Source organism: Anabrus simplex, chromosome 1 (genome assembly GCF_040414725.1).
Source record: "Anabrus simplex isolate iqAnaSimp1 chromosome 1, ASM4041472v1, whole genome shotgun sequence".
Classification (NCBI taxonomy): Eukaryota; Metazoa; Arthropoda; class Insecta; order Orthoptera; family Tettigoniidae; genus Anabrus; species Anabrus simplex.
This window is the reverse complement of record NC_090265.1, coordinates 811,844,163-811,868,261: the sequence shown is the minus strand read 5'-3', so window position 1 is coordinate 811,868,261 and position 24,099 is coordinate 811,844,163. Positions and strand designations below refer to the sequence as shown.

The 24,099-nt window shown below is 40.7% G+C and overlaps 1 protein-coding gene across 1 annotated transcript in view; it reads right to left on the bottom strand.

The window, feature by feature from the left end:
• dgo (ankyrin repeat domain containing protein 6 diego) overlaps positions 1-24,099 on the bottom strand; it is a 348,810-nt gene that overhangs the window by 91,760 nt on the left and 232,951 nt on the right. Inside the window, exon 3 of the mRNA XM_068224967.1 lies at positions 23,004-23,102. Within this exon, the coding sequence (XP_068081068.1) occupies positions 23,004-23,102 (99 nt within the window). The remainder of the gene's footprint in view (positions 1-23,003; positions 23,103-24,099) is intronic.

Here is a 24,099-nt window from a genome sequence, read left to right as displayed (position 1 = left end):
TCGCACAAATCCAGACAACACGAGCTTATGCAAGTGGTTTCTCAAGCTGCGCGGTGCGCAGTGTGCGCAACCTCGCAATGAGACCTCGCAGCGTCACCGCGCACTGATTCGTCCGGCCACATTTGTGCGAGGCGACAGCAGTGCGAGGCGACATTGTTTCTGTTCTTGTTTTTACTTTTTTAAGCAACACGATGAGCTTTACGGACGAAGTGGACGAAGAACTGATTGAAGAAGTTCGAATGCACCCAGTGTTGCATAACTTACAACACAAGAGCTACAAAAACAACGTTGTGAAAGACATGGAAAATGATATCACTGAAGTTGGATAGAACAGCTAATAAATGTTGCTAGTTTTATGTATTATACGATGATCTTGAGGAGGAAAGAGTTCGTAAAAATAGGAACTCCAAAAAACGGAGGTACCAGACGATTAATTTACTGTCATTTGGAACCTCCATTCTTGGGATTCTTTGCTTTTTCATTGATGTGGTAGCTGCCTCTGTGGATCGGTGGTAGAGTGTCTATTATTATTATTATCATATTATTATTATTATTATTATTATTATTATTATTATTATTATTATTGATGATGTTACTTATAACAAATATAATGAGTTCAGTTTCAAAGGATTAAATAATTAACAGATTTAGAAATGATATATCAACCACTAAATCCATTACTTTAATATCAAATATGCCAATATATATAATTTTACAAAATTTGACTTTAGTATTGTTCATTTAATAAAATCACGTGTTTTATTTTAATAACGGTGTTCATTCTGTTATTATGTTAATTGGGTCACAGAAAAGTAAACTATAGGTAAACAAATATATGTTTGTCCGTTAGAAAAAAACTTTCACTCCACCCTGCTAGCATATTCTCTTTGTCATACCGATTCTCTCTCCCTGCTACAAAAATATTTCTTGAAGCTGTCTCTTATCATGAAAGCATCATGTGTAGAATTGCCTCCGTTGTCAGCTGCCAGAGGAATCATGTTTTCTTCTGTTAATTCCAAATTGACAATAAAGTGTTCATTTGGGCAAGGAATTCGCTCATTCCGGAGAAGGTTGTGGACGATACAGGCTGACATCACAAGATCATCAACAGTTTCCATTGATACTGCTATAGGGGTGAAGAAAACCCTCCAGTATTGACACATAATCCGCTTCCTCTTCCAACATTAGCACACAGGTTGCGAGACATGTGCTCCGCAACTGATCCGCTTCGCAGCCTGGGAAACCACGAGCCTCGCAGCGTCATTGGGACGAAAGTACGCAACGTCGGCCTCGCACCTCGCACCTCGCATGCGTCAGTTCTGAGAAACCAAGCCTTAAGATCGTTTGGAAGGTGTGGTATTGTAGCTAATGGACCAACAAACAAAGATTGTTAACCATCGCGAAGATATAGTAGCGGATATCCAACCATTTTACGAGAAAAATTTTTGGTGACTTGATAACAAAACTAACTAAGCTAACAAAGAACACTGAGAACGTATCAAACTATAAAGAAGAGCAAACGAGAAATTCAGCACGCCGAAAACGATATCCACCGAGCGAGTACGTCGGTTTAGGGAGCGCCGCAAAGCTGAGATAGTACGAATCGGAGACGGTGTGGTGGCTAGTAGCCCTACGCCTAGGGGGCGTCCATTAGGGAAATAGATGCCGTAGGGGGTCCAGTGAGGCTGTAGGATGCGGAGGTCGGAGTCGGTCCCAGTGTGGGGCGGGGCAATTACCCCCCCCCCCCTCCTGAGGCGCCGGTGTCGAGTCGGGATTTGGACAGTAGGTCGTCGGTGGCCACGAGACACTTTACCAGGATGTTCTTGGAGAACTCTAGAAATATCAGTGCCTCATGTAAACCTTACATGTCGTCAGGGGCGTAGCCGGGGGTAGGGGGGTTTAATAGGGATTAGAAGCCCCATGAATTTTTTCAAAAAGAAACTAAACAGAAACTGACAATAAACTAAATAAAGAATAAACATAATTGAGGACCAAAGTGGGAAAAGGGTGAAATTTCCGAAATGAGAAAAACGTGTTTTGTTTCTAATAAGGGGATGTATTAGCCATGCCGCATATGGTGGTGACTTGTGCATGATCCCGAGGTCATTAGTTTAGTTGGTAGGAAGTTCAACAGGTAGAGCCACAATCCAATGTTCCCAGCTGAGTTTGGTGGGGAAAGGCAAGACCGACTCCAATCCTCAGACCTTAATGCTACTCTCGATCGTTCAAAGATGGCGAATCGAGTAGCCGGATATGTTGGAAACGTGGGTTTGTTTTGGTTTGTTGTTATCGTATGTAGTCGGTATAATTTAATGAAAGTTGACGATAAATATTAGTTTCTTTCTAGAATATAAATGTGCGAGTGTATTTACATGAGTCAGTGGACACGTAGGATCTGTAATTATACGCAGTAATGTGTGGATGTGTTCGTTTTGATCGTGTTGTGAACCAGGTTTAAGTTTAACTATGGCAGTGGCGGCTCGTGGATATCAGCAGTGGGGGGCGCACCTTAGTTTCATAATTCCACAAATATCTCAAGTTCTTCAAAACATGTTATCAAGATACACAATTCGAACACTATACGGTGCAATGCATACGCAATTGTTTTGATTATTATTATTATTATTATTATTGTTATTATTATTGTACCGGGCGGTACACCTCTACACCGTTTATTTAAAAGTTGCGCCAGTTGAAACTCCTCTTCTGGAGGAAGGTTGAACTTTATCTATTCTATTAATTCTCTACTTTCTCAGAAGATGTCACCACGTGGAAAATTTTGAGTTTTTGAACTGTGTCACTTTTGATGTGTTTTTGTTTCGCTTGAAGTAAGAAGTGTGAACTTTCTCTTCTAGAGGACACTACTGAAGAATTACAATAGTGCAACCTAGTGCGAAATCAAAGAACTATTTTGTTGGAGAAATTTTTATTTCAAGAGTTTGTTCTTTGTTAAATTTCTTTCTGTCATGGTTTAAGTTGGCTGTATACCCCTCTTTTTCCCCTTATTTTGGATCTAGCCAATCCCGAATTTCTTTAATTAATTTTCCACCAATAATGTGTTTCTTCTTCCTCTATGTAGGGGTTTCTTTTCCCTAGCCAATAAAAACTTTGAGGGAGGGTGTTTTATTTCCCCTAACGCCTAGAATCTTCCGCGAGAGGATATAAACTGCTGATTTTGGGGTCTCCGGGCCACTTCTGTTCCATCTTTCAGTGTATTAAGTACATAGCAGGAGGCGGGAAGCGCCTCTTTCTTCTTCAGCCGTTCAACACCAGGTAATGGCCTATTAATAACTTCTTTTCTTGCTAGGTCGGCAGTTTAACACTCGCGGCGGGTTCGAAGCATTTCCATCATGTAACCTTTTCCTAAAATGTAATTACTCTTTTCATCTTTTTCTTGTAAAGCTACATATTGGGATAGAGAGTGCTAACCCTCTCGAGCTCCCACTCACATTTGTTTTGAGGTGAACTTATTTTCTCAAACTATTCTTCGTTTATGTAATGTAAAGTGTTCTTCTCTAAGTCACCTCTGTAGTATGGGATTAGCCCTTGCGTTAGCGGCCCAGAGCCAGATTAGGTTTTAAAAAACAAAGTGTATTAGGAGTGCAAGATCGCCTCCTCTCAAATTGTTAGTTTAGAGGTCATGTAATCAACCTTCTTTTCATGTAATAGACCTCTGTAGGTTGGGTATTTTACCCCTGTGAATACGTCCTTAGAGGACAGCTTGAAGGTAGAGTTTGGTGTGGCCTTTGAGAGACTTAAATTTTAAGAGCGGATCGCTCTTTTGAAAATGGAGTGTCATATGCCTCGTGGAGGCTTTTCTGTGTAATTCGGAGCCAGGGGCTCCTAGGGATGAATGGGGTTTTCTGCCCCTCTGTTAAAACTTGTGTTTGTGGTAAAACTGAGCTGATCGCAGAAGTCAGGGCGTGAAGCCCAAAACCTGTAAATATTGTATCTCCCCTTGTTTTGCTACATTGTACCTGCCATGTCTGTTATTGCTTTGTTTTTGAAAAGAAAATATAACCTAGTTAAATTTTAAATTACTTTTACATTAACTTTGATTCCGTAGTTTGAAACCCATTCACGCCCGCACCTTCTTACGCCTCTACCTACCGCTAAAACACGGTAACAAGTGGTAGCAGAGCGTGGTTGAATGGGTCTCAATTTAGCCCCTTTTGACGGCTAAACATTGCTTTGATTCGAACTCTAACAATTGTCTCAGTTGCTGGAATTTTTTGAGTTTTTCAAAATTGTTCTGTCATCATGCCCGGCCCTCGCGATGTTCTCCTCCTTAACTATTTGCGCAAAGAGGAGTTGATATACGAGTTAACTATCAGAAATGTGCAATCTGGAGGCACGGTTGCAATCGACACCAACAAGCTTAGAGAGTCCCTTGATTTGCCCATTTCCATCCCCAATTTGGGAGAGAAAGAAATTGATGACTCTCTTTCCACGATCGTCGAGAATATTACTGGGCTAGCATCTGTAGTCAGCTTTTTTGATGAAAACGATCCGTCTCCTAATCAAATTAAGCGTGTGCAAGGCAGGCTGTATCACTTTGCAAATAGAGTTAATGATCTGTTGTCTCTAAAGGTGAATGACGTTCAGAGGAAGGACGCTAATACGCTCCTTGAAACTATTTCTGAATTGTCTAATAAGGTCACTCAATTGCTAACCGGCGAAGTTCCTCCCAAAACTGATCAACCCGCCACAGTGAACGTAGGTAGTGATGAAGAGCCTCCTCAGGGAGAAGTCAATAGGATAACCGTTGCTGCTCAAACTATCTCTGCCCCATCGAACAACGAATCTGAACGCCGTGCGTCATTGGGTAACATCCGCTCGGAATTAACTTCTTTGCCATTGAAACCTTTAACGACTATGTCACCTGGGTTCAGTAGCTTGCCTCATCCATTGGCAATGTTGCTTAGAGGTATCTCTAAGTTTTCCGTCAACACCACCAGTGATGTAATTTCATTTTTAAGATTTCTAGTGGAATTTCAGGATCATGCTCTGGTTTTTTTCTCTTTCGCCATGTCAAATTTTGCAAATTATCTATCCGTATGCTATTGGTATTCTCTCTGATAAAATCGTAAGAGCCATTGCCGAGCAATCATCTATTGAGGATTTCCATGCCCATTTGCTAGCTAACTTCATCCCGGCTAGGGCCAGGTCCTCCCTGATTCAGAAGTACTATTACCGTGTACAGCGCTTGGATGAAAACTTGGCTGATTTCATTCAAGATATCAAATTCTACACTAGGGTGTTTGCTCTGCACTTTCCTGAAGATCAGATTGTGCAGGCTATTGTAGAAGGTATTTCGCCATCCTACAGGTCATATTTGTGTTTCGCGGCGTGTCCGCAAACCTTCTCTGAACTTGAAGCATTGGCCGTCTCAGCGGAAGGAGTTAGATACGCCGATTCTTTGCGTGTCGCGAAAGAACCCCCGCCTTCCTTTAGTAACACTCGGCCTCCACCTCGCCGACCAGTCAATCCCCGTAAATGTTATGCTTGCGGGTCGCCTGAACATCTGCGGAATAAGTGTCCTCTGATCAAGTCAAGTGGGACAAGGAATGGAGCAGGGTCATCACAAGGCTGTTTTAAGTGTGGGGCCTTCTCACATATCGCCAAGAATTGCCCAAACTCAAATAGCACCCCCTCCTGCTCAACTTCTGGTGCAAATTCCAGCTATTCCAATAATAAAAAGTGACTAGTGGCGTCGGCTGAGCCGACTAATCCATCTTCCCGAGACTTAGCCCCTAGTAAACAGGTTGTAAATGCAGAGAACGACCAGCCTTCAAATTCATATTTTGAATGCCCTAAAGAGTGTCTTAGGATTGCGGCGGGTACCCCCGCACCTGTTCCTTTTCTTAAGATTGAGTTAAATAACGAGCCTATAACAGCTCTCTTAGATTCAGGCAGTGTTTGTTCCATTATTTCGGCTGATTGGTATTCTAAATTGAAATCTGTTTGTAAACTCCCTGACTATGACTCATCTCCTGTTAAATATCTTTCGGCTAATTCATCTCCATTAGAAATTCTAGGTTCCTTACATGTCAAAATTCGGGTTTTTAAATTTACATGGAAGATCAAATTGTTTGTGGCCAAGCGTTTGTCTTGCCCCATCATATTGGGAGCGGACTTCATTTCTCACACTGGTCTTGTGCTCGATCTCCAGAGTAGGTCGTGCACATTCAAATTTGCGTCCAATTGTAGAATTCCCTTGTTAAAGTGTAATTCTGTATCATGTTCATCTATTTCGCCTACCCTGGATGAGATGTTGTTAGACCTTAGACATCTACCTGAGGAGCAGGCTGATAGTATTCGGAAACTGTGTCAGTCGTTTCCCGAGGTGTTCTCTGATACTCTTGGTGTTACTGACCTTATTGAATACAAAATTGAGGTCACGGATTCAATTCCTGTCCGTTTTCCACCGTATAGGCTATCTCCACCTAAAATGAAGGCTCTGAAAGAAATCATCGATCAGATGTTGAAAGATGGTATTATTAGGCCCTCTAAGTCAGCGTATTCTTCGCCTATTTTTCTAGTCCCGAAACCCCAAGGAGGCTTCAGGCCTGTCATTGATTACAGGGCTCTCAATCGGAAGGTGGTGTTGCAATCTGTGCCCCTTCCCGACCTTCATTCTTGCTTTTCATGGTTTCGTAAGGCCAAGTTCTTCACCATCTTGGACTTGAATCAGGCCTATAATCAAATTCCCCTTGCCGAAGAGTCTAAACATCTTACAGCGTTTGCCACGGACTGGAATTTATATGAATACAACCGCGTGCCTTTCGGGCTCCCCACGGGGGCAGCTGTGCTCACTAGGCTACTAGATAGGGTCTTTTCCGACATCAAATTTGAGTACTTATATCACTACTTGGATGATGTCGTCGTATTTTCCGAAACCTTTGAAGAACATCTAGATCATTTGCGAGAAGTTCTCAATCGCCTTCGTAAGGCTGGGTTAACTGTTAAGTTGTCCAAGGTTGCCTTTGCTAAGCCCTCTATGTCATTCCTAGGGCATATTGTGTCACCTGATGGTGTAGCAGTCGATCATTCTAGAACACAGGCCATCCGTGATTTTAAACCTCCCAAGGACATTAAAGGTATCGCCAGGTTCATTGGCATGGTGAATTTCTTCAGGAAGTTCATTCCTAATTTTGCTAATAGAGCGGCGCCCTTAAACCTTCTTCGTAGGAAAGGCATCAAATTCGAGTGGGGACCTTCTCAACAAGCCGCTTTTGAAGATCTGAAATTAGCTCTCTGTAATGCCCCTGTACTTGCTATGCCTGATTTCTCGAAGAAATTCATCGTCCAAACCGACGCATCGTCGTCAGCAGTAGCTGCAGTTCTTCTTCAAGAGACTGAACTAGGGAGGCGACCCATCGCCTATGCGTCTAGGACATTGTCAGCTCAAGAAGCAAAGTACTCCATATATGAGCTTGAAGGTTTGGCAGTCTTATTCGCCTTAGAAAAGTTCCGTCTCTATCTGGAACACGTCAAATTCGATCTGGAGACAGATAATCAAGCCTTAAGCTGGGTCTTAGGTAGGCCGCGTCGTACAGGTCGTATAGCCCGTTGGGCCATCCGTATTTCTGCCTTCCAATTCGATGTACGGCATATCAGAGGTACTGAAAATGTTGTTGCCGATGGACTCAGCCGTATGTTTCATAACGACGTAGAGACCCACGAACCGGTCGACAGTTCATCACCTTCCGAGTCCATACTATCTGGTGTTAATGCCATCTTAACAGATGCTCCCATGCTTTTTAGGGATATTGAGAAATACCAACGTGAAGATCCGACGCTGGCTCCGATAATGGAAACCCTTTCTTCTGGGGAACATGCTGTCCCTTATGTTCTAAGGAATGGTGTTCTATGTTGCCCTTCGAGGCATGATAAGTTGATGAAAGTTGTTGTTCCAGCGGTTCTTGTACCTATGATCTTCAAATACTATCATGAGACCCCATTGGGGGGGCATCTTGGAATCTTTAAAACTCGTGAAAAGATTCGTGAAATGTTCATATGGAAAGGTATGGACGGTGAAATTCGGGAACTTGTAAAAGCTTGTAAATCTTGTTTGATCAGTAAACCCACCATGTCCACTAAAGTAGGCCTTTTGTCTTCTCATCAAGCGTCGCGCCCCATGGAACGCCTGTATATCGATTATGTGGGACCCTTCCCCCAGTCAAAGGGTAATGCCAACAAGTTCATCTTTGTGTGTGTAGATGGTTTTACAAGATTTTCCTGGTTATTTCCGACTAAGCTGGCTACCGCTCAGTCCACCATTACTTGCCTAAATTCTATTTTTGCTTCTTTTGGTCCGTGCCAATACATTGTATCTGATAATGCTAAAGCTTTTACATCAAATCTGTTTCGTAAATTTTGTTTTGACTTGTCCATCTCTCATGTAACTACATCTGCTTATTACCCTCAACCATCTCTGGCTGAACGGGTTAACCGTAATCTCAGGTCCGCACTTATTGCCTATCATCATGAAGATCATTCTAGGTGGGACACGTCCCTGCATTGGTTAGCTTTTGCTTTGAATTCGGCGGTTCATGAATCTCACAAATTTACTCCAGCTTCTTTGATGTTTAAGTTCGTTCCCAACACGCCGCTCTCTAACCTCTGGTCTCTGAATGACATTCTGCCCGAGACAATAGATCCGGACAACATTAAAGATCTTTGGAAGAAGGCTAAAGCTAATCTTAAAGTATCTCATGAAAAGGTTAGGGAAAGGTATGATCGTGGACGGAGACCCACCACCTTGAAGGTAGGTGACCAGGTTATGGTCAAAAATTTTGTTCCCGCGGGCAAGCTTGCCCCCAGATTTCATGGGCCTTGTATCATTCTCGATTTTCTTACGCCGGTTACCTTATTGCTAAGTAATCCAGCCACCGAGAGGATATTTAGAGTTCACCTGTCCCAGGTGAAACCGGTGTAATTTCTGTGTTAACTTGCTTCATATTATTTTGAAAGGATATGAAGGTTATATTTTTTTTTTTTTTTTGAGTTTCACTTTAAGGCATTCTGCCCCTTCTGTAATATTTTGGTTTTAGATGTAAGCCTTGTGTAAAACCTGCCCCGACCCGTTAAACTGCCATCCTGTTCTTGCCACGGCCATTACCACGCTCCCGTCTCCTGCTCCACCTTACACTGTGGCTTCATAATAGTAAATGCCATGGATATCTACACGCCGCTGGCCCCTCAACCTCTCCACAAGCCTGTACCCTCAAAGAAAATGATTGTCCAACACAATTCTGCCGCCTAGCTTTAATGTTTCAGCGCCCCCGCAGCCGCGCAGCGCCGTGCAGCGACTGGGGAGGGGGATGGGCCCCCTCCTCTCCAGCGAGGACGACATGTGCACGGCGAGCCGGAGCTCTCCTCCCGGCCAAGGCTGATGTGCGGCGCACGACCTGCTACATGCCCGCAGCCTGTATCTGTTCACCGCGGGCGCGGCGTACTTCAACACCTCTGCTCCCCTCATAGTGCGGGCGAGCGGTATCTCAGGGTACTTGAGGGGTCCGAGCGGCCTCCGTTGGACGCAAGCTGCAACGGCCGGTCCGGCCATTCGACTCAATCTACATCAACTACATGGACAGTCACCATAAGCAATAACTACACTTGGGAATTCAACTACAATATTTGGTGGACATTGCAAAATTTTTCTTCACCTTTAAGTATTAAAAGTTTATCTTCAGAAATTCAAAGTCTACAAACATAAAGACTTTCATTCACCTGCAACAACAACATTTTGAAACTGAATTAAGAAATCTTGTAAATGCTTCTGCTATCTATCTTCGTATCAACATCATTACTTGGACTTTGTTTCAAACTGATTTCATGTGTCACCCCTGGAGGAACTTTTGGGGGGGGAGGTCTGTACCGGGCGGTACACCTCTACACCGTTTATTTAAAAGTTTCGCCAGTTGAAACTCCTCTTCTGGAGGAAGGTTGAACTTTATCTATTCTATTAATTCTCTACTTTCTCAGAAGATGTCACCACGTGGAAAATTTTGAGTTTTTGAACTGTGTCACTTTTGATGTGTTTTTGTTTCGCTTGAAGTAAGAAGTGTGAACTTTCTCTTCTAGAGGACACTACTGAAGAATTACAATAGTGCAACCTAGTGCGAAATCAAAGAACTATTTTGTTGGAGAAATTTTTATTTCAAGAGTTTGTTCTTTGTTAAATTTCTTTCTGTCATGGTTTAAGTTGGCTGTATACCCCTCTTTTTCCCCTTATTTTGGATCTAGCCAATCCCGAATTTCTTTAATTAATTTTCCACCAATAATGTGTTTCTTCTTCCTCTATGTAGGGGTTTCTTTTCCCTAGCCAATAAAAACTTTGAGGGAGGGTGTTTTATTTCCCCTAACGCCTAGAATCTTCCGCGAGAGGATATAAACTGCTGATTTTGGGGTCTCCGGGCCACTTCTGTTCCATCTTTCAGTGTATTAAGTACATAGCAGGAGGCGGGAAGCGCCTCTTTCTTCTTCAGCCGTTCAACACCAGGTAATGGCCTATTAATAACTTCTTTTCTTGCTAGGTCGGCAGTTTAACACTCGCGGCGGGTTCGAAGCATTTCCATCATGTAACCTTTTCCTAAAATGTAATTACTCTTTTCATCTTTTTCTTGTAAAGCTACATATTGGGATAGAGAGTGCTAACCCTCTCGAGCTCCCACTCACATTTGTTTTGAGGTGAACTTATTTTCTCAAACTATTCTTCGTTTATGTAATGTAAAGTGTTCTTCTCTAAGTCACCTCTGTAGTATGGGATTAGCCCTTGCGTTAGCGGCCCAGAGCCAGATTAGGTTTTAAAAAACAAAGTGTATTAGGAGTGCAAGATCGCCTCCTCTCAAATTGTTAGTTTAGAGGTCATGTAATCAACCTTCTTTTCATGTAATAGACCTCTGTAGGTTGGGTATTTTACCCCTGTGAATACGTCCTTAGAGGACAGCTTGAAGGTAGAGTTTGGTGTGGCCTTTGAGAGACTTAAATTTTAAGAGCGGATCGCTCTTTTGAAAATGGAGTGTCATATGCCTCGTGGAGGCTTTTCTGTGTAATTCGGAGCCAGGGGCTCCTAGGGATGAATGGGGTTTTCTGCCCCTCTGTTAAAACTTGTGTTTGTGGTAAAACTGAGCTGATCGCAGAAGTCAGGGCGTGAAGCCCAAAACCTGTAAATATTGTATCTCCCCTTGTTTTGCTACATTGTACCTGCCATGTCTGTTATTGCTTTGTTTTTGAAAAGAAAATATAACCTAGTTAAATTTTAAATTACTTTTACATTAACTTTGATTCCGTAGTTTGAAACCCATTCACGCCCGCACCTTCTTACGCCTCTACCTACCGCTAAAACACGGTAACAATTATTATTATTATTATTATTATTATTATTATTATTATTATTATTATTATTATTATTATTATTATTATTATTATATCCCTTTACTGGCAGGACCTAGTGTTTACAGTGCACTATGTCTTCTGGTATGGGCTAGAGCAATTTTGTTACTTTCATTGATCTGTCTCTGTCTTATCCTTGGCTTTGACAATATGAAAGTGACTGAGGTATGAGCGATGCTAGTAATTCCATTCCTTCTGCAGCCAGTCCCTGCTATGAATGGTGTGAAAATGTTGCTCATAGGGTCGGTTGGTGCGTGCCTTTCAGTGGGCTTCGCAGACTGACATGTAACAGCAACTTCTGGCTCAGTGAGGAAAGCAACGGGAAACTACCTCACTCCTCATTTCCCTAGTATGCCTCTTCAGTGATGCCTAGGCCATCTATGACAGCTGATGGCAGAGCTGTTGAGGATCCAACCAGCCTTAGGGCTGAAGACTGAACATACATAATAATAATAATAATAATAATAATAATAATAATAATAATAATAATAATAATAATAATAATAATAATAATAATAATAATAATAATAATAATAATAATAATAATAATAATAATAATATTTGCCTGTTCTTGTCCACCATCGAGTTATGTTTACGAATAGTTTCATTGTAGTGATCACTTACACAAGACACGACATTGACTTCACCAAGCATTTCAAAGTCCATGGTACTATTGATATCACCCCTGTGGTGATCCATTTATCTCCTTTCCTAGAACGGGAGAATAGCGGGCAAGGAAAGCAGTAAAAGGTTTCTGAGATATCACTTCCACATATCCGCGAGTTCTTGTTATATACGTCAGGAGAACTAATTTGTCTTTGGAAAGCCCTATTTTCATTTTTCTTTGTCTCCGGTTTTTTCAACAAGAAGTCTGGTGTCGGCCTAAAACTCTCCTTCAGTTCGACTTTCTTCTCGGTAGAAAGAGAAGAAAACGTTAGTTCTTTAATATGTTCGACGGTAATCATACTGTACGAAGTGCATACATAACACTACGCCTACATATAAATCACAACCTTTCTCCTAATTTCACCTTGTCACAGTCACATCACGGTCATTCACCAACACAAAGTTAAACATCGCGCTCTCCAGTGAGTATGGCCAACATGAGTCAAGTGCGAGGAGCCAGTAGTTACAGTCGTTACTCGTTTCGTTAGTTAATAATCCTAAAAATTACAAGACTATTTTAAATGTATACCGGCACATTTAACTCAGGTAAGTGCCTCAGTAAAATAGTTCCTAGTTTTAGGAGAGAAATGGCATAAACTGACCCCTGTTAAATAGAAATCAGATCACCAATGTTTCGGGTAGGTTGGCTGCAACGATGGGCCGCGGCAGAAACGCGCCGGAATTTCCGTAGAACAGCACATCTCTACTGCGCCTCTGATTGGCTCCCTCAAGGCCAGTCAAGCGAGACTCGGGAGTATTTGGTCCGCTGTGAGAGAGCGCCCTCCTGCGTAGGGCCAGCAGCGCATCGCGCCGCAGCACAGTACAACTCGCGCCCTTGATAATAATCTTATAGTAAAATATTTCCCTTGTTAACATTTAAGATTAAAATTCCCGAATTTAATGGAACCCCGTGGGGGGCGCGCGCCTTAGCGCCTCCCAAACGAGCCGCCACTGAACTATGGCAATGCCTCTCATACAACTATTCTTAAGTTTTCTACGGAATAAAATATTAAGAGAGAAATAGATTAGGAATATACATCGTGATTGTTTTGAAGTCGATAAAACTGTAGTGTACATACATCATTTTGAGAATAAGTCTGAGGTTAAGGAAGACTTTTCTCTAATTCCAAACGGTGAACCTGTTCGTGTTCCTCGAAAAATATTAATTTAGATAGAATATAACTGGTATTGTGATATTCCATCAGTGTCTATGTGCTTCAAAGTGTCGAGTGATTTAGATGCAAGTGTATTTTACAATAATCTGTGCTTGCCTACGGAAATGTTTGGCTAGATCTTGGAGTATAACAGTACTTATACGTGTGAGAGATGGAGCAGTCCGTATACTGTTTCACAGAAGAAATATTGACTTGGAGGGATTAGCTGGGTGTGTAACGCAGGGTTTTACACTATCGACACTTCTGATTCATGCTGTAGTTATCTGTTATCAAGCAGAGTACCACCGAACTGAAGCTCGTCCATGTTGTTAAATATCAACGTTTAGAGTCAATAGATTTTTTGCACTCATGTTCTTTAATGGTGAAAACCTATTATATATTGAGTGTCTGAACGTTGCATTACTAAGGTTACCATCATTGTATGAAGTGCTGCTATGCCGTATGTCAACATTATGTTAACAGTACCACGGCCGTTCATTGGCTTAACATAATCATTTCGGGTGTACTCGCCTTAGAGGCTCAGAGGGTTAAGGCTCTGGCCTCCTGATCCCAAGTTGGCAGGCTCGATCCTGGCTCAGTCCGGTGATATTTGAAGGTGCTCATATACGTTAGCCTCGTGTCGGTAGATTTATTGGCACATAAAAGAACTCCTCCGGGACTAAATTCCGTCACTTTGGCCTCTCAAAAAACAGTAAAAAGTAGTTAGTGGTTCGTAAAGCCAATAACATTATTATTTCGGGTGTACTTCCCTTTCATTGTGTGCTGAACGTACGAGATTTTCCACCACTTCGAAACTAAGGCAACAAATTATGTTTCATTGTTCACATGAGACCTAATAAATTGAGGAATTTCGCACTTTAATTTATTTTTAAACATTCAAAATGAAGGTATAAATATCATTTTAACAGTTTTATCATGTATTTTCATGTATCCATCGAAGTGAAATCTGTGAGAAAACGTTATTTGACTAATTGAAATTTCTAAATAATCAGATAGTGGGGAGATAGTGGATTCGAACCCCACTGTCGGAAGCCCTGAAGATGGCTTTCCGTGGTTTCCCATTTTCACACCAGGCAAATGCTGGGGCTGTACGTTAATTAAGGCCACGCCCGCTTCCTTCTCAGTCCTAGCCCTTTCCTGTCCCATCGTCGCCATAAGACCTATCTGTGTCGGTGCGACGTAAAGCCAATATCAAAAAAAAAATGTTGTACTCTTTTCTAGTAGAATATATGTTATTCGAGTTGATTATATGTGGTGCGTACTTGTTGGCGAAGCGTTTTCATATGTGTAAAAGTGATTTTCCCTGTGATGTTACATGTATCAAGTTAAATTACCGCCGTTTGTATAATATGTACGTGATATTTTCGTGTTAGCCAATACCAGCAATCCGGCTACTACGGTCGCCATGTTTTTTTAATATTACGGTCTGAGGATTGGAGTCGGTCTTGGGTAGGGTGAATGTGCCAGCGTCTCACGCTGCAATTCTCCTGTGCTGTCCATTGTGTCAGTGTGCTATCACTCATATTCTAATTTCTGAGCCACTTAAATAAAGAAATGAAATTTATAGAAGCGAAATATTGTTATGTAATTATATAAAATTTATTGGATGTAGTATATTTGCATTGGTAGAGAAGGGTGAAAGTGCATTGTGTTCGAGAACTCTATTATTGGCGTTTACTCGAAAATATGTTTCTGGCACTTTCATCGTTTTCCATCTTTGGTCCTCAATTGCAGAACCAACAGATCTGGTGAACCTATTTTCTAAGAAGCCTCGAAAGTTAGACTGCAAAATGAACATACCATTCACTGTAAAACTGTTGACATTGATCGTGTTGTTCTTGTTCTTATTTTAATGTAAGATTTTGTAGTGCACTGCAATCTGAATATCAACTTGTATCAGTGTCTTTATAATGACAAGTCGTGCATGAGCGCACGACACACGCACAACCACCTTCATTGTATTCGATCTTCATTTTGTAATTATAACCCCCAATCGGCGATCGTGACTACGCTATTGCATGTCATACCTCTCTTACCAAATCCATATACTGAACAAAGTACTGATGTTGTGTGACAAATACATGGAATCCAAACAATAATATATTTCATTTCTTTCGTGTAACTAACACACCAAGGCCTGTTGCAGTGCTGCGGCACTACCTCTCCCTATTTTTTTTTCAAATTCTCTTGTGTCGATTGCTACCATGTAAGACAGACCCTCCGGCGAGGGTGGGTGTCATGCCATGTAAAGGAAACTGCGTGCTATTGTAGTGTTGTGTGTGGTGTAAGAGTTGCAGGGATGTTGAGTATATGATGAGAATTGACCAATCAAGATTAAAATCCCTGAGCCATCCGGTAATCGAATCCGGAACCCTCCGAACTGACCTTTCAGCCATAGAGCCGGACATAAATTTCCGTGAAATATGATGGTGGAACTTCAATTAGTCAGAGCTAAACTTTTGATAGTAACTAATGTCGAAATGTCTTGCAGTGATTTTGTTAAATATGCTTAAAAACCACTCCCAGATTCCGAAGGGAGTACAGGGTTTCTCAAAATATAATTCCTCAAAGTTAAATTCTACAACACAAAGTGGTATTTGTTTCAGTTATATTCTCAATTATTCGTCTACCTCTTTGTCCCCACACCTATGAGGTCGCGGGTGTGAACAGTGTCGGACATGTGGTTTTGGCTCTGTTTTACGACCGGATGCCCTTTCTGACACTAGCCCTATATCTCCATATATATAATCACTATTGCTTGTTTCTGTGGTTGTTGGTAGTATGGTGTTTTTCTCAATGTCAAGAGGAGAGTGTTCTAACAAACATAAACACCCAGTCCCCGAGCCAGAAGAATTAATCAGACGCGATTACAATCCCCGACTCGACCGGGAATCGAATCCGACCTCTTTAAACCAGCTGTGAGCGGGGGTGGTAGAATAACACCCAAGGCATCTCCTGACTGTCATAAAAGGTGACTAAAAGGGGATCCAGTGGTCCGTAACTTGGAAGCGGGGGTTGGCGACCACAGGGCCTTTATCTGAGTCCTAGCATTGCTTCCACTTACTTGTGCCGGGCTCCTTACTTTCATCTGACCTATCCGACCTCCCTTGGTCAACTCTTGTTCATTTCCGACCCTTGCGGTATTAAATTTGTTAGGCCTAAGGAGACTTTTATTTTCACGCCCTTTGTGGCCCTTGTCTTTCTTTGGCCGATACCTTCATTTTTCGAAGTGTCGGAACTCATTCATTTTTTCCTCTCTGATTAGTGTTAATAGAGGATGGTTCCCTAGTAGTTCTTCCTCTTAAAACAATAATCAACACCACCACTACCACCGGGCCACTCTGAACCGAGGGCCTAATCGCTGACCATTCAGCCGAGGAGTCCGACTTTCAGTTATATTCTCCATTTTTAATTTTAATTACGTATTAAGAAGTAAATATCAGATAGGTTCAGGATATATTTTTACTTGTATCTTCATACCAATATAGCAATTATTTCAAATTAAAACTCAGGTATTTTTAAATTTTGGAGTTGGTGCATTAAACTTTTAGTGATGTGAGGGTGCAATATTAAATACGGTTGAAAAGCGCTGTTATAACTAAAGATCGGATTAGTATACAAATGCATGTTTTGTTTGCCGGTATGTAGACATCCAAAATCGACAAGGAAGTCCGTTTGGAGGTGAAACTGGACGAATTATTAAGTTTAATAGTGCATATATATGTGCATATTTTCATATAGTTGAGATTGGTGCATATACTTCACATCTACTGTGCATATTTTCGACTTTTATTATGCATATTTCAACGTGTTTTACCAGCAGTCCCCACAAAATGTACAGTAATTAACGCCGTGAACTCTTTCTGCAACGAAACGGTTCAAAGAGAACCGGCACTTATCAAGACACACTTCTAAATCATACCAGAATGAATCAAGAAGCTAGAAATACGTGGATTGCGTCTTTTTGATTCGCTGGACATAATGGAGAACGAAAAGCGTGAAATGGAAGGTATCCCAGGAAACCTCCGACTCCGTCTGCAAACAAAATATCGTGATGTCCTTAAACGAAATCCGAGCAACGGAATCATGATAACTATAAACAAATATTTTGCTGATACTGATAATGAGGATCTACCAGAATGTTTAACACCTACAATCGCTCCCGATTTCAAATACTGCCCTGTCACATCCGTAGATGTAGAGTGGTCATTCTCGGCATTGAAGCTAGTTTTAACAGACAAACGACACAGATTTGAACCAGAAAAGTTTGAAAAGACTGTTGTAGTGTACTGCAAAGCAAATTATGGACTGGAAAAGTAGAGTGCGCAGTGTAAAATAAAAGAGGTTACTACGGTTTTCTTACTTACTTGATTTATCATGTGTCTTATCTAGGAGACGTGTGCATACTGTTTTAACAGCGAATACTTATAGATTGGTACGTCTCACAAACTGTGCAAGGATTGTTTGTACTACTGGAACAGCCGCAGCTGTAAGTAGTGTGTTGTAATGCCAAAAACATTTATTATGAAAGTAGGGGTCCCCATACTATGAAAAACGTAAAATTAAGCAATTTCCTCAATTGTGCCGAAAGTTGAAGGGCTAAAGGGCCAGAAAAGGTTTCAAATGGCGAGTTCTGGTTAGTTCTATTAAATTTTTAAAAAATTTCGAAAATCACTTCCGACCTAAATGCAGTTCCCGAAAAACGGCCTAAAATCGCTTGTTTCTTTACTCGTTTTATTTTTTTATTTTCTATTTTATCCTTGCCAAATTAACTTATTTACACAATTTTTCCTGTAATGTATTCCTCGGTTCAATACCCTCAGGCATTTTTTTTGATTTTTTGACAAATGTCCACACCAAATGTAGTTATATGGGCTTAAGTGAAACTCTGCATTGACTCACATTAGCGCTCGTAGTGGTAGAAAAAGGCGAACTGCTAATGTAATCGACCGGATAACGATGATTAAGTAAAGGATTGTAATTTTTAGGAATAAATAAAGAATATATTCTCATACTTTATTATATTTTATTTACCTAAAATTCATGTTCTAGAATGTTTTCAACATTGAGTTGCTTTCCTGGATTTTTTTTCATTCAGTTGTTTATTTATGACCATGATTTTATGTATTGCTGTGGATGAATCGCATGTGTCTAGTAAAGAAATGTTACGTTTGCATTCCATACAAATGCATATTTCACGACATTTTTTGCAGCATAGTTGCATGCTTATATTGATGATTTACACAGCATATAAACGCGATGTCTAGTTTACAGCCCACTGAAAGGAGCGCGGGAGAATCCTATGACAGAAGTACCAACTCATTTCCGTCACGCTGGGAACGAGTGATTGATGCACAGCGTGATTATATCCTGGAATAAATGGTGTCTTGTGACCTGTTCTCTATCGTCGTGCAGTGTATCAAACTGTTTTGTGGTTACATGACAAAGGAAGCTAAAACTAGAAAGCTGAGCTCACCGTTATCATAAATGGACAAGGTTGTTACAGAAAAACATAGACACAGGGTGCTACTTAGGAATCCGGTTATGACAGCAATAATTTAAGAAATTCAATTTTCCCAGACAGGTGATCCATGAAGTTATGGTCAATAATTTGCTAAGAATATAACCATTACGGTGTTAATAGAGTTATGACGTAACAGAGTCCAATAAGTAAACCCTGCCTCCTAACTGAAAGCGGACATTTTAGTTTCACTCCACGAGCCATTATGCACGGGTTGTGTGAAAAATAACTACCGGGATTAGATTTGAAACCCAATCAGTCTTAATACGAAAAGTATGAAACAATTTGTAAGCGTTCATTATTTTTACGCTTACTTTAATGGTTCCAAACCCTTGAAATATTGATTTAACTTGAGACATAGTAGCAGGAAGTTTTAAAGCTGAGCAAAAAACAAATGGAAAGAATTGTATTATATCTATCTACAATTTGAGCACGTACAGTACATGTAATCAGTTACTGTGCCATTGCAATTGCTACTGTTTACATTCGAATTATGAATTAAAGCAGCTGCCTATCGTAAGAAAACTGTTCGCAAATTATGGTATATGTGATCGATGACTGTTTAAGTTGGCGCGTCAAATCAATAACACAGACCAGCAAAATTGAGGTCACTGAAAATTGTTTAAAGTATTTCAGCTGATTTAAACAGTACTCGGTGTGCTGATTTTAAATATTACCACCATTTTCCTCTATCACTTAGGGTTTTAACAATGCTAATGTGAAAATATGGAAAGTATATAACAAGGTGGAGAAATGGACGTGCAAAAACAAACTGAAAATTGTTTCAGGTCTTTTTTTTTTTTTTTACAATAGTATTGCTTTTTGACAGAAAATGTGTCTTAATACTTAATTATCTTTATAAATCCCGATAATTCCGCTTTAGGTTTCGCTCAAATCTCTTCCTGGTACTTCTCTTGTAGGTGGCCAATGGGTACCAAGTCAGTTAAGGGCCTAGGTATCTGTCTTTGAAAAGGAAAAGCAATCCAATACAAAATATCTTAAATGGGCACATTAACATTTTACTTCGTTAATAATATTCAAATGATATTAAAAGTGAAAAGAATCGTTTCATAATAAACGGTGGGTGACGTAATTTTCAAGTTATATGACTACATTTGACTACATTTGGCATACCGAAATAGTAGCTTTTACTCTTCAAACAATTTTCCTTTGGAGGCCTGTGTAACCGAACATTGTCTTGATGGATTCTAGTCATCGTTAAGAGGATGAAACCTCTGGTATGTTATGACAGTTAACTTATTTTTAACAGAGTAAACTGTAGTTCTATTTGAAGAGATGGAAAGGACCGAGTTTTGTCAAACTCTAATAATGACTATATTTAGAGGAAGTATTTATGTGTAAAGAATATTCTTTTTAAAATCCGACACTACCAAACAGTTGTTTGAGCATCAAAAACACTGAGCTTGAGAAATAAAACCTCAAAACTAGAACTGGAGAAACTACAGTAGAACGAAGGATAGGGAGAAAGATCTTAGGACCCATTAAAAAGGAAGGAACATGGAAGCTCAGAAAAAATGAAGAAGTGCATAACAAGGTGGGCAAAGTAACGGAAGTCATCAGGAAAAGGAGGCTGACTTTCTTCGGTCATGTGGTCCGTATGTCTGACAGCAGGCTGACGAAACAGATCCTAACACAAGTTTGAATCTCAAAGGTAAACCCAGATGGTACCAATCAGTGGCGGATGATTTGAACCTGAGCAGGATAACGGAACGAGATCCAGGATTGGAGGGTACCTGAAGATGAAGTCAAAGCTACGAAACACCTTCCCTAGTTTAGAGAACAGAAGAAATACTCATGTTAAGAGAATAAAGGACTTGTGGGCAAGGATACGTAAACATGGTTGGAAATATAAATGAACATGGTCTAATGAGGCCGTAATGGTGTTTAAAAAAAAAGAAAAATATTATAAAGCTTAAAGTACAACCATTATGGTTTACACAGACATTAAATGATCTCAAAGAAGCAAACATAGACATTAAGGACACACATAATAAGAAGTTGTTTAGGGGCAAAATTCAAAAAGTGATCTTCAGGGATGAACAAGAATGAAAAAGACTTCGACTTGCTATTTGTTTTACGTCGCACCGACACAGATACGTCTAATGGCGACGATGGGATAGGAAAGGCCTAGGAATGGGAAGGAAGCAGCCGTGGCCTTAATTAAGGTACAGCCCCAGCATTTGCCTGGTGTGAAAATGGGAAACCACGGAAAGCCATCTTCAGGGCTGCCGACAGTGGGGTTCGAACCCACTATCTCCCGATTACTGGATACTGGCCGCACTTAAGCGACTGCAGCTATCGAGCTCGGTGAAAGAAAAAAAAGAAAGAAAGCAGCCGCATAACGTAGGACAGCTCTAGGTACAGAGATCACAACGAATGAAATAGATGTGGGGGGAGAGGAAGATGAAGCATAGCAAGAATTGAAGTATTGATTTAATGTGTTCTGTAAAAGTGCTATTCAATTAAATAAATAAATAAATAAATAAATAAATAAATAAATAAATAAATAAATAAATAAATAAATAAATAAATAAATAAATAAATAAATAAATAAAATAAATAAATACACTAGTTTTATATGTGAACGAAATACTTATCAGAAAATCACAATCGAATTACATCAATCATAGTTCCGCATGTTCATTACAGTTACACATTTCAGTGTATCCGTCATTATACGGGAATGGAGTAAAACATCTCAGAGGTTTTCAACTTGTGGTGTGTAGGTGAAAGAACGAGACTGCAGTTAAGCCTCGCATAGATTCTGTTTACTTGTGTCAGGCTCCCCTGCAATGCCGGACCAATAATATTTGCTCTCTCCCTAGCTGCAAAATTAATTTTAAAAAACCCTCTACTGAAAAATGTGTTCCTGTGTTACCAAACAACGGAATATCAAATAACTCTTACTTAATTATTGAGGGTTTATGTTAATCTCAGCTCAGGACTCCCCTGAAAATTAGAGAACAGTAATAAATATCTGTCTAGAGCAATAAAAAATCAGCAAACATTATATATGAACTAAAAAATTATACTGATTTCTACGGACAAAAGGAGTAAAGGAGTGTATTTGCACAGTGTTGTCGAATTCGTGATCTTGTTGGAGCTTCTTATTTCCGAATCTTGCAATCGTCTTCTAGCTGCTCCACTTGTTTCACTCATGTTGCCTCACCTGGATACACTCTTACTTATAACAAATACTATACTGAATTTTATAAAAGACGAACCAAAACATACTATGCAACATAGAGATGTTTAATTCACAACCAGACTGGGAAACATTCGAAAGTATGCTAAAACAATCGATATAAACTCCAGAATGACCAAGTTACCACTTGCCGTTCGGAGAACCATGCGCTAAAAATGAAATATTGAAGCTTACCAAAAATCATCGATATTAACCCACTATGAAATGCCTAACCGTCTGCAAACCGCCCGCCCGCCTCCCTGTCTTGCGGTCTCCCACTGTCGGCAGCCGTGGTTTCCCATTTTCACACCAGGCAAATGCCGGGGCTCTACATTATTATTAAGGCCACCGTCGCTTTCTTCCTACTCCTAGCCTTTTCCTGTCCCATCGTCGCCACAAGACCTATCTGCGTCGGTACGGCCTAAAGCAACTTGTAAAATAAAAATGTTTTGCGGTCTATAGATCCGAGCATGCTCCCCTCTCATCTCTTCCTTGTACGACCTCCCATGGTCAAATTTGTTATTTTCCGATCCCCCACTATTAGGTTTGTAAGGGCTTCTGAGTCTAATTTTCACGGCCTTCTTTTCTTTAAATGATTTCCACTTTTCGAAATTTTTTATTTTACATAACTGTTAAGTTCTTCAGTCAGCTGAAACTAATTTTGAATAACTAAATTTTATAAAATATCTGAAAAAGAAAACATATGGTAACAGAATATTTTCCCACTGTGAAATCCCTGATTGTTCGGGCCGCCTAAGTCTGCACCCCCACCCACCGCAAGACAGAGTTTTGCTGTCCCTAGCTCCGGGCCTGCCCCCTTTCATCTCTCTCCACGGTCAACTTTTGTTATTTTTTTCCATCCCTATGCTATCAGATTTGCAAGGGCTTCTGAGTTTAATTTTCATCGCCCTTTTCTTTCTTTAGAATATTTCCACTCTTCGAAGTATCAGAACTCTTCCTTTTCCTGTTTTGGCTGTTGTTATTAACAGCTGATAGCCAAGCTGCCTTCTCCTTACTCACTGAATGAGGTACTCACCGAATCCGTGATGTTGACATCCGTGCCAGCCAACAACAATGCCGCAACGACGTCTGGGTGACCGGCGGACGCGGCGAGGTGCAGGGCGTTGCGTCCATGCTGAAACATACAACCTTTATGCTAAAAACTATCACACGCAGAACATTATTATCGGTAAGTATCTTACAAAGTATTATGACCGTTAACAGGGGACCCGTTGGGTTGTGGGGGATGAGCCTTTGCTGCGAAAGAAATATGATCCAAGGACGGGGTGATATGAGCATTGTTTTAGGTCGTGGCTTGCGAGACTAGAGTTGGATGACCAGACACGCTGATTCAAGTCAGGCTTGATATATATATCCTTTTACGGGTTTTTGTTATGTATTTCTTCTATCACAATCTAGAAAAAGAAATCTGTAGAGCTATAGAAAAAATAAAGGTGTACTATATTACTGTATTTATGAATGTTGCTAGTCTAAACTGACTAGAGGAGGAGGTGGTGGTGGTGATGGTTGAGTATTCTTTTAAGAGTAAATACAACTGGGCAATCACCCTCTATTATCACTACCGGGCGAGTTGGCCGTGCGGCTAGGTGCGCGCAGCTGTGAGCTTGCATCCGGGAGATAGAGAGTCAATCCTACTGTCGGCAGCCCTGAAGCTGGGTTTTCCGTGGTTTCCCATTTTCACCAGGAAAAATGCTGGGGTTATACCTTAATTAAGGCCATGGCCGCTTACTGCCCACTCCCAGCCCTTTTCTATCCCATCGTCGCCATAACACCTATCCTGGGTTCGATTCCCGGTCGAGGCGGGGGATTTTAACTGCGTATGGTTAATTCTCCTGGCTCGGTGTCCGTTTTCTCTTCACAATATATCCAGATATCCATGTAAACGTATCCATGTTATGTCTTGGCCTCCTCTACCAGTGTTATATTCATATCTTGGCCTCCTCTACCACCGCCATATTCATATCTTAGCCTCATCTACCACTGTCATATTTATGCCTTGGCCTCCTCTACTATTGTTATATACATAGCTGGGTCTCCTCTACCACGGTTATATTCATATCTTAGCCTCACATACCATGGTCATATTAATGTCTTGGCCTCATCTACCATTG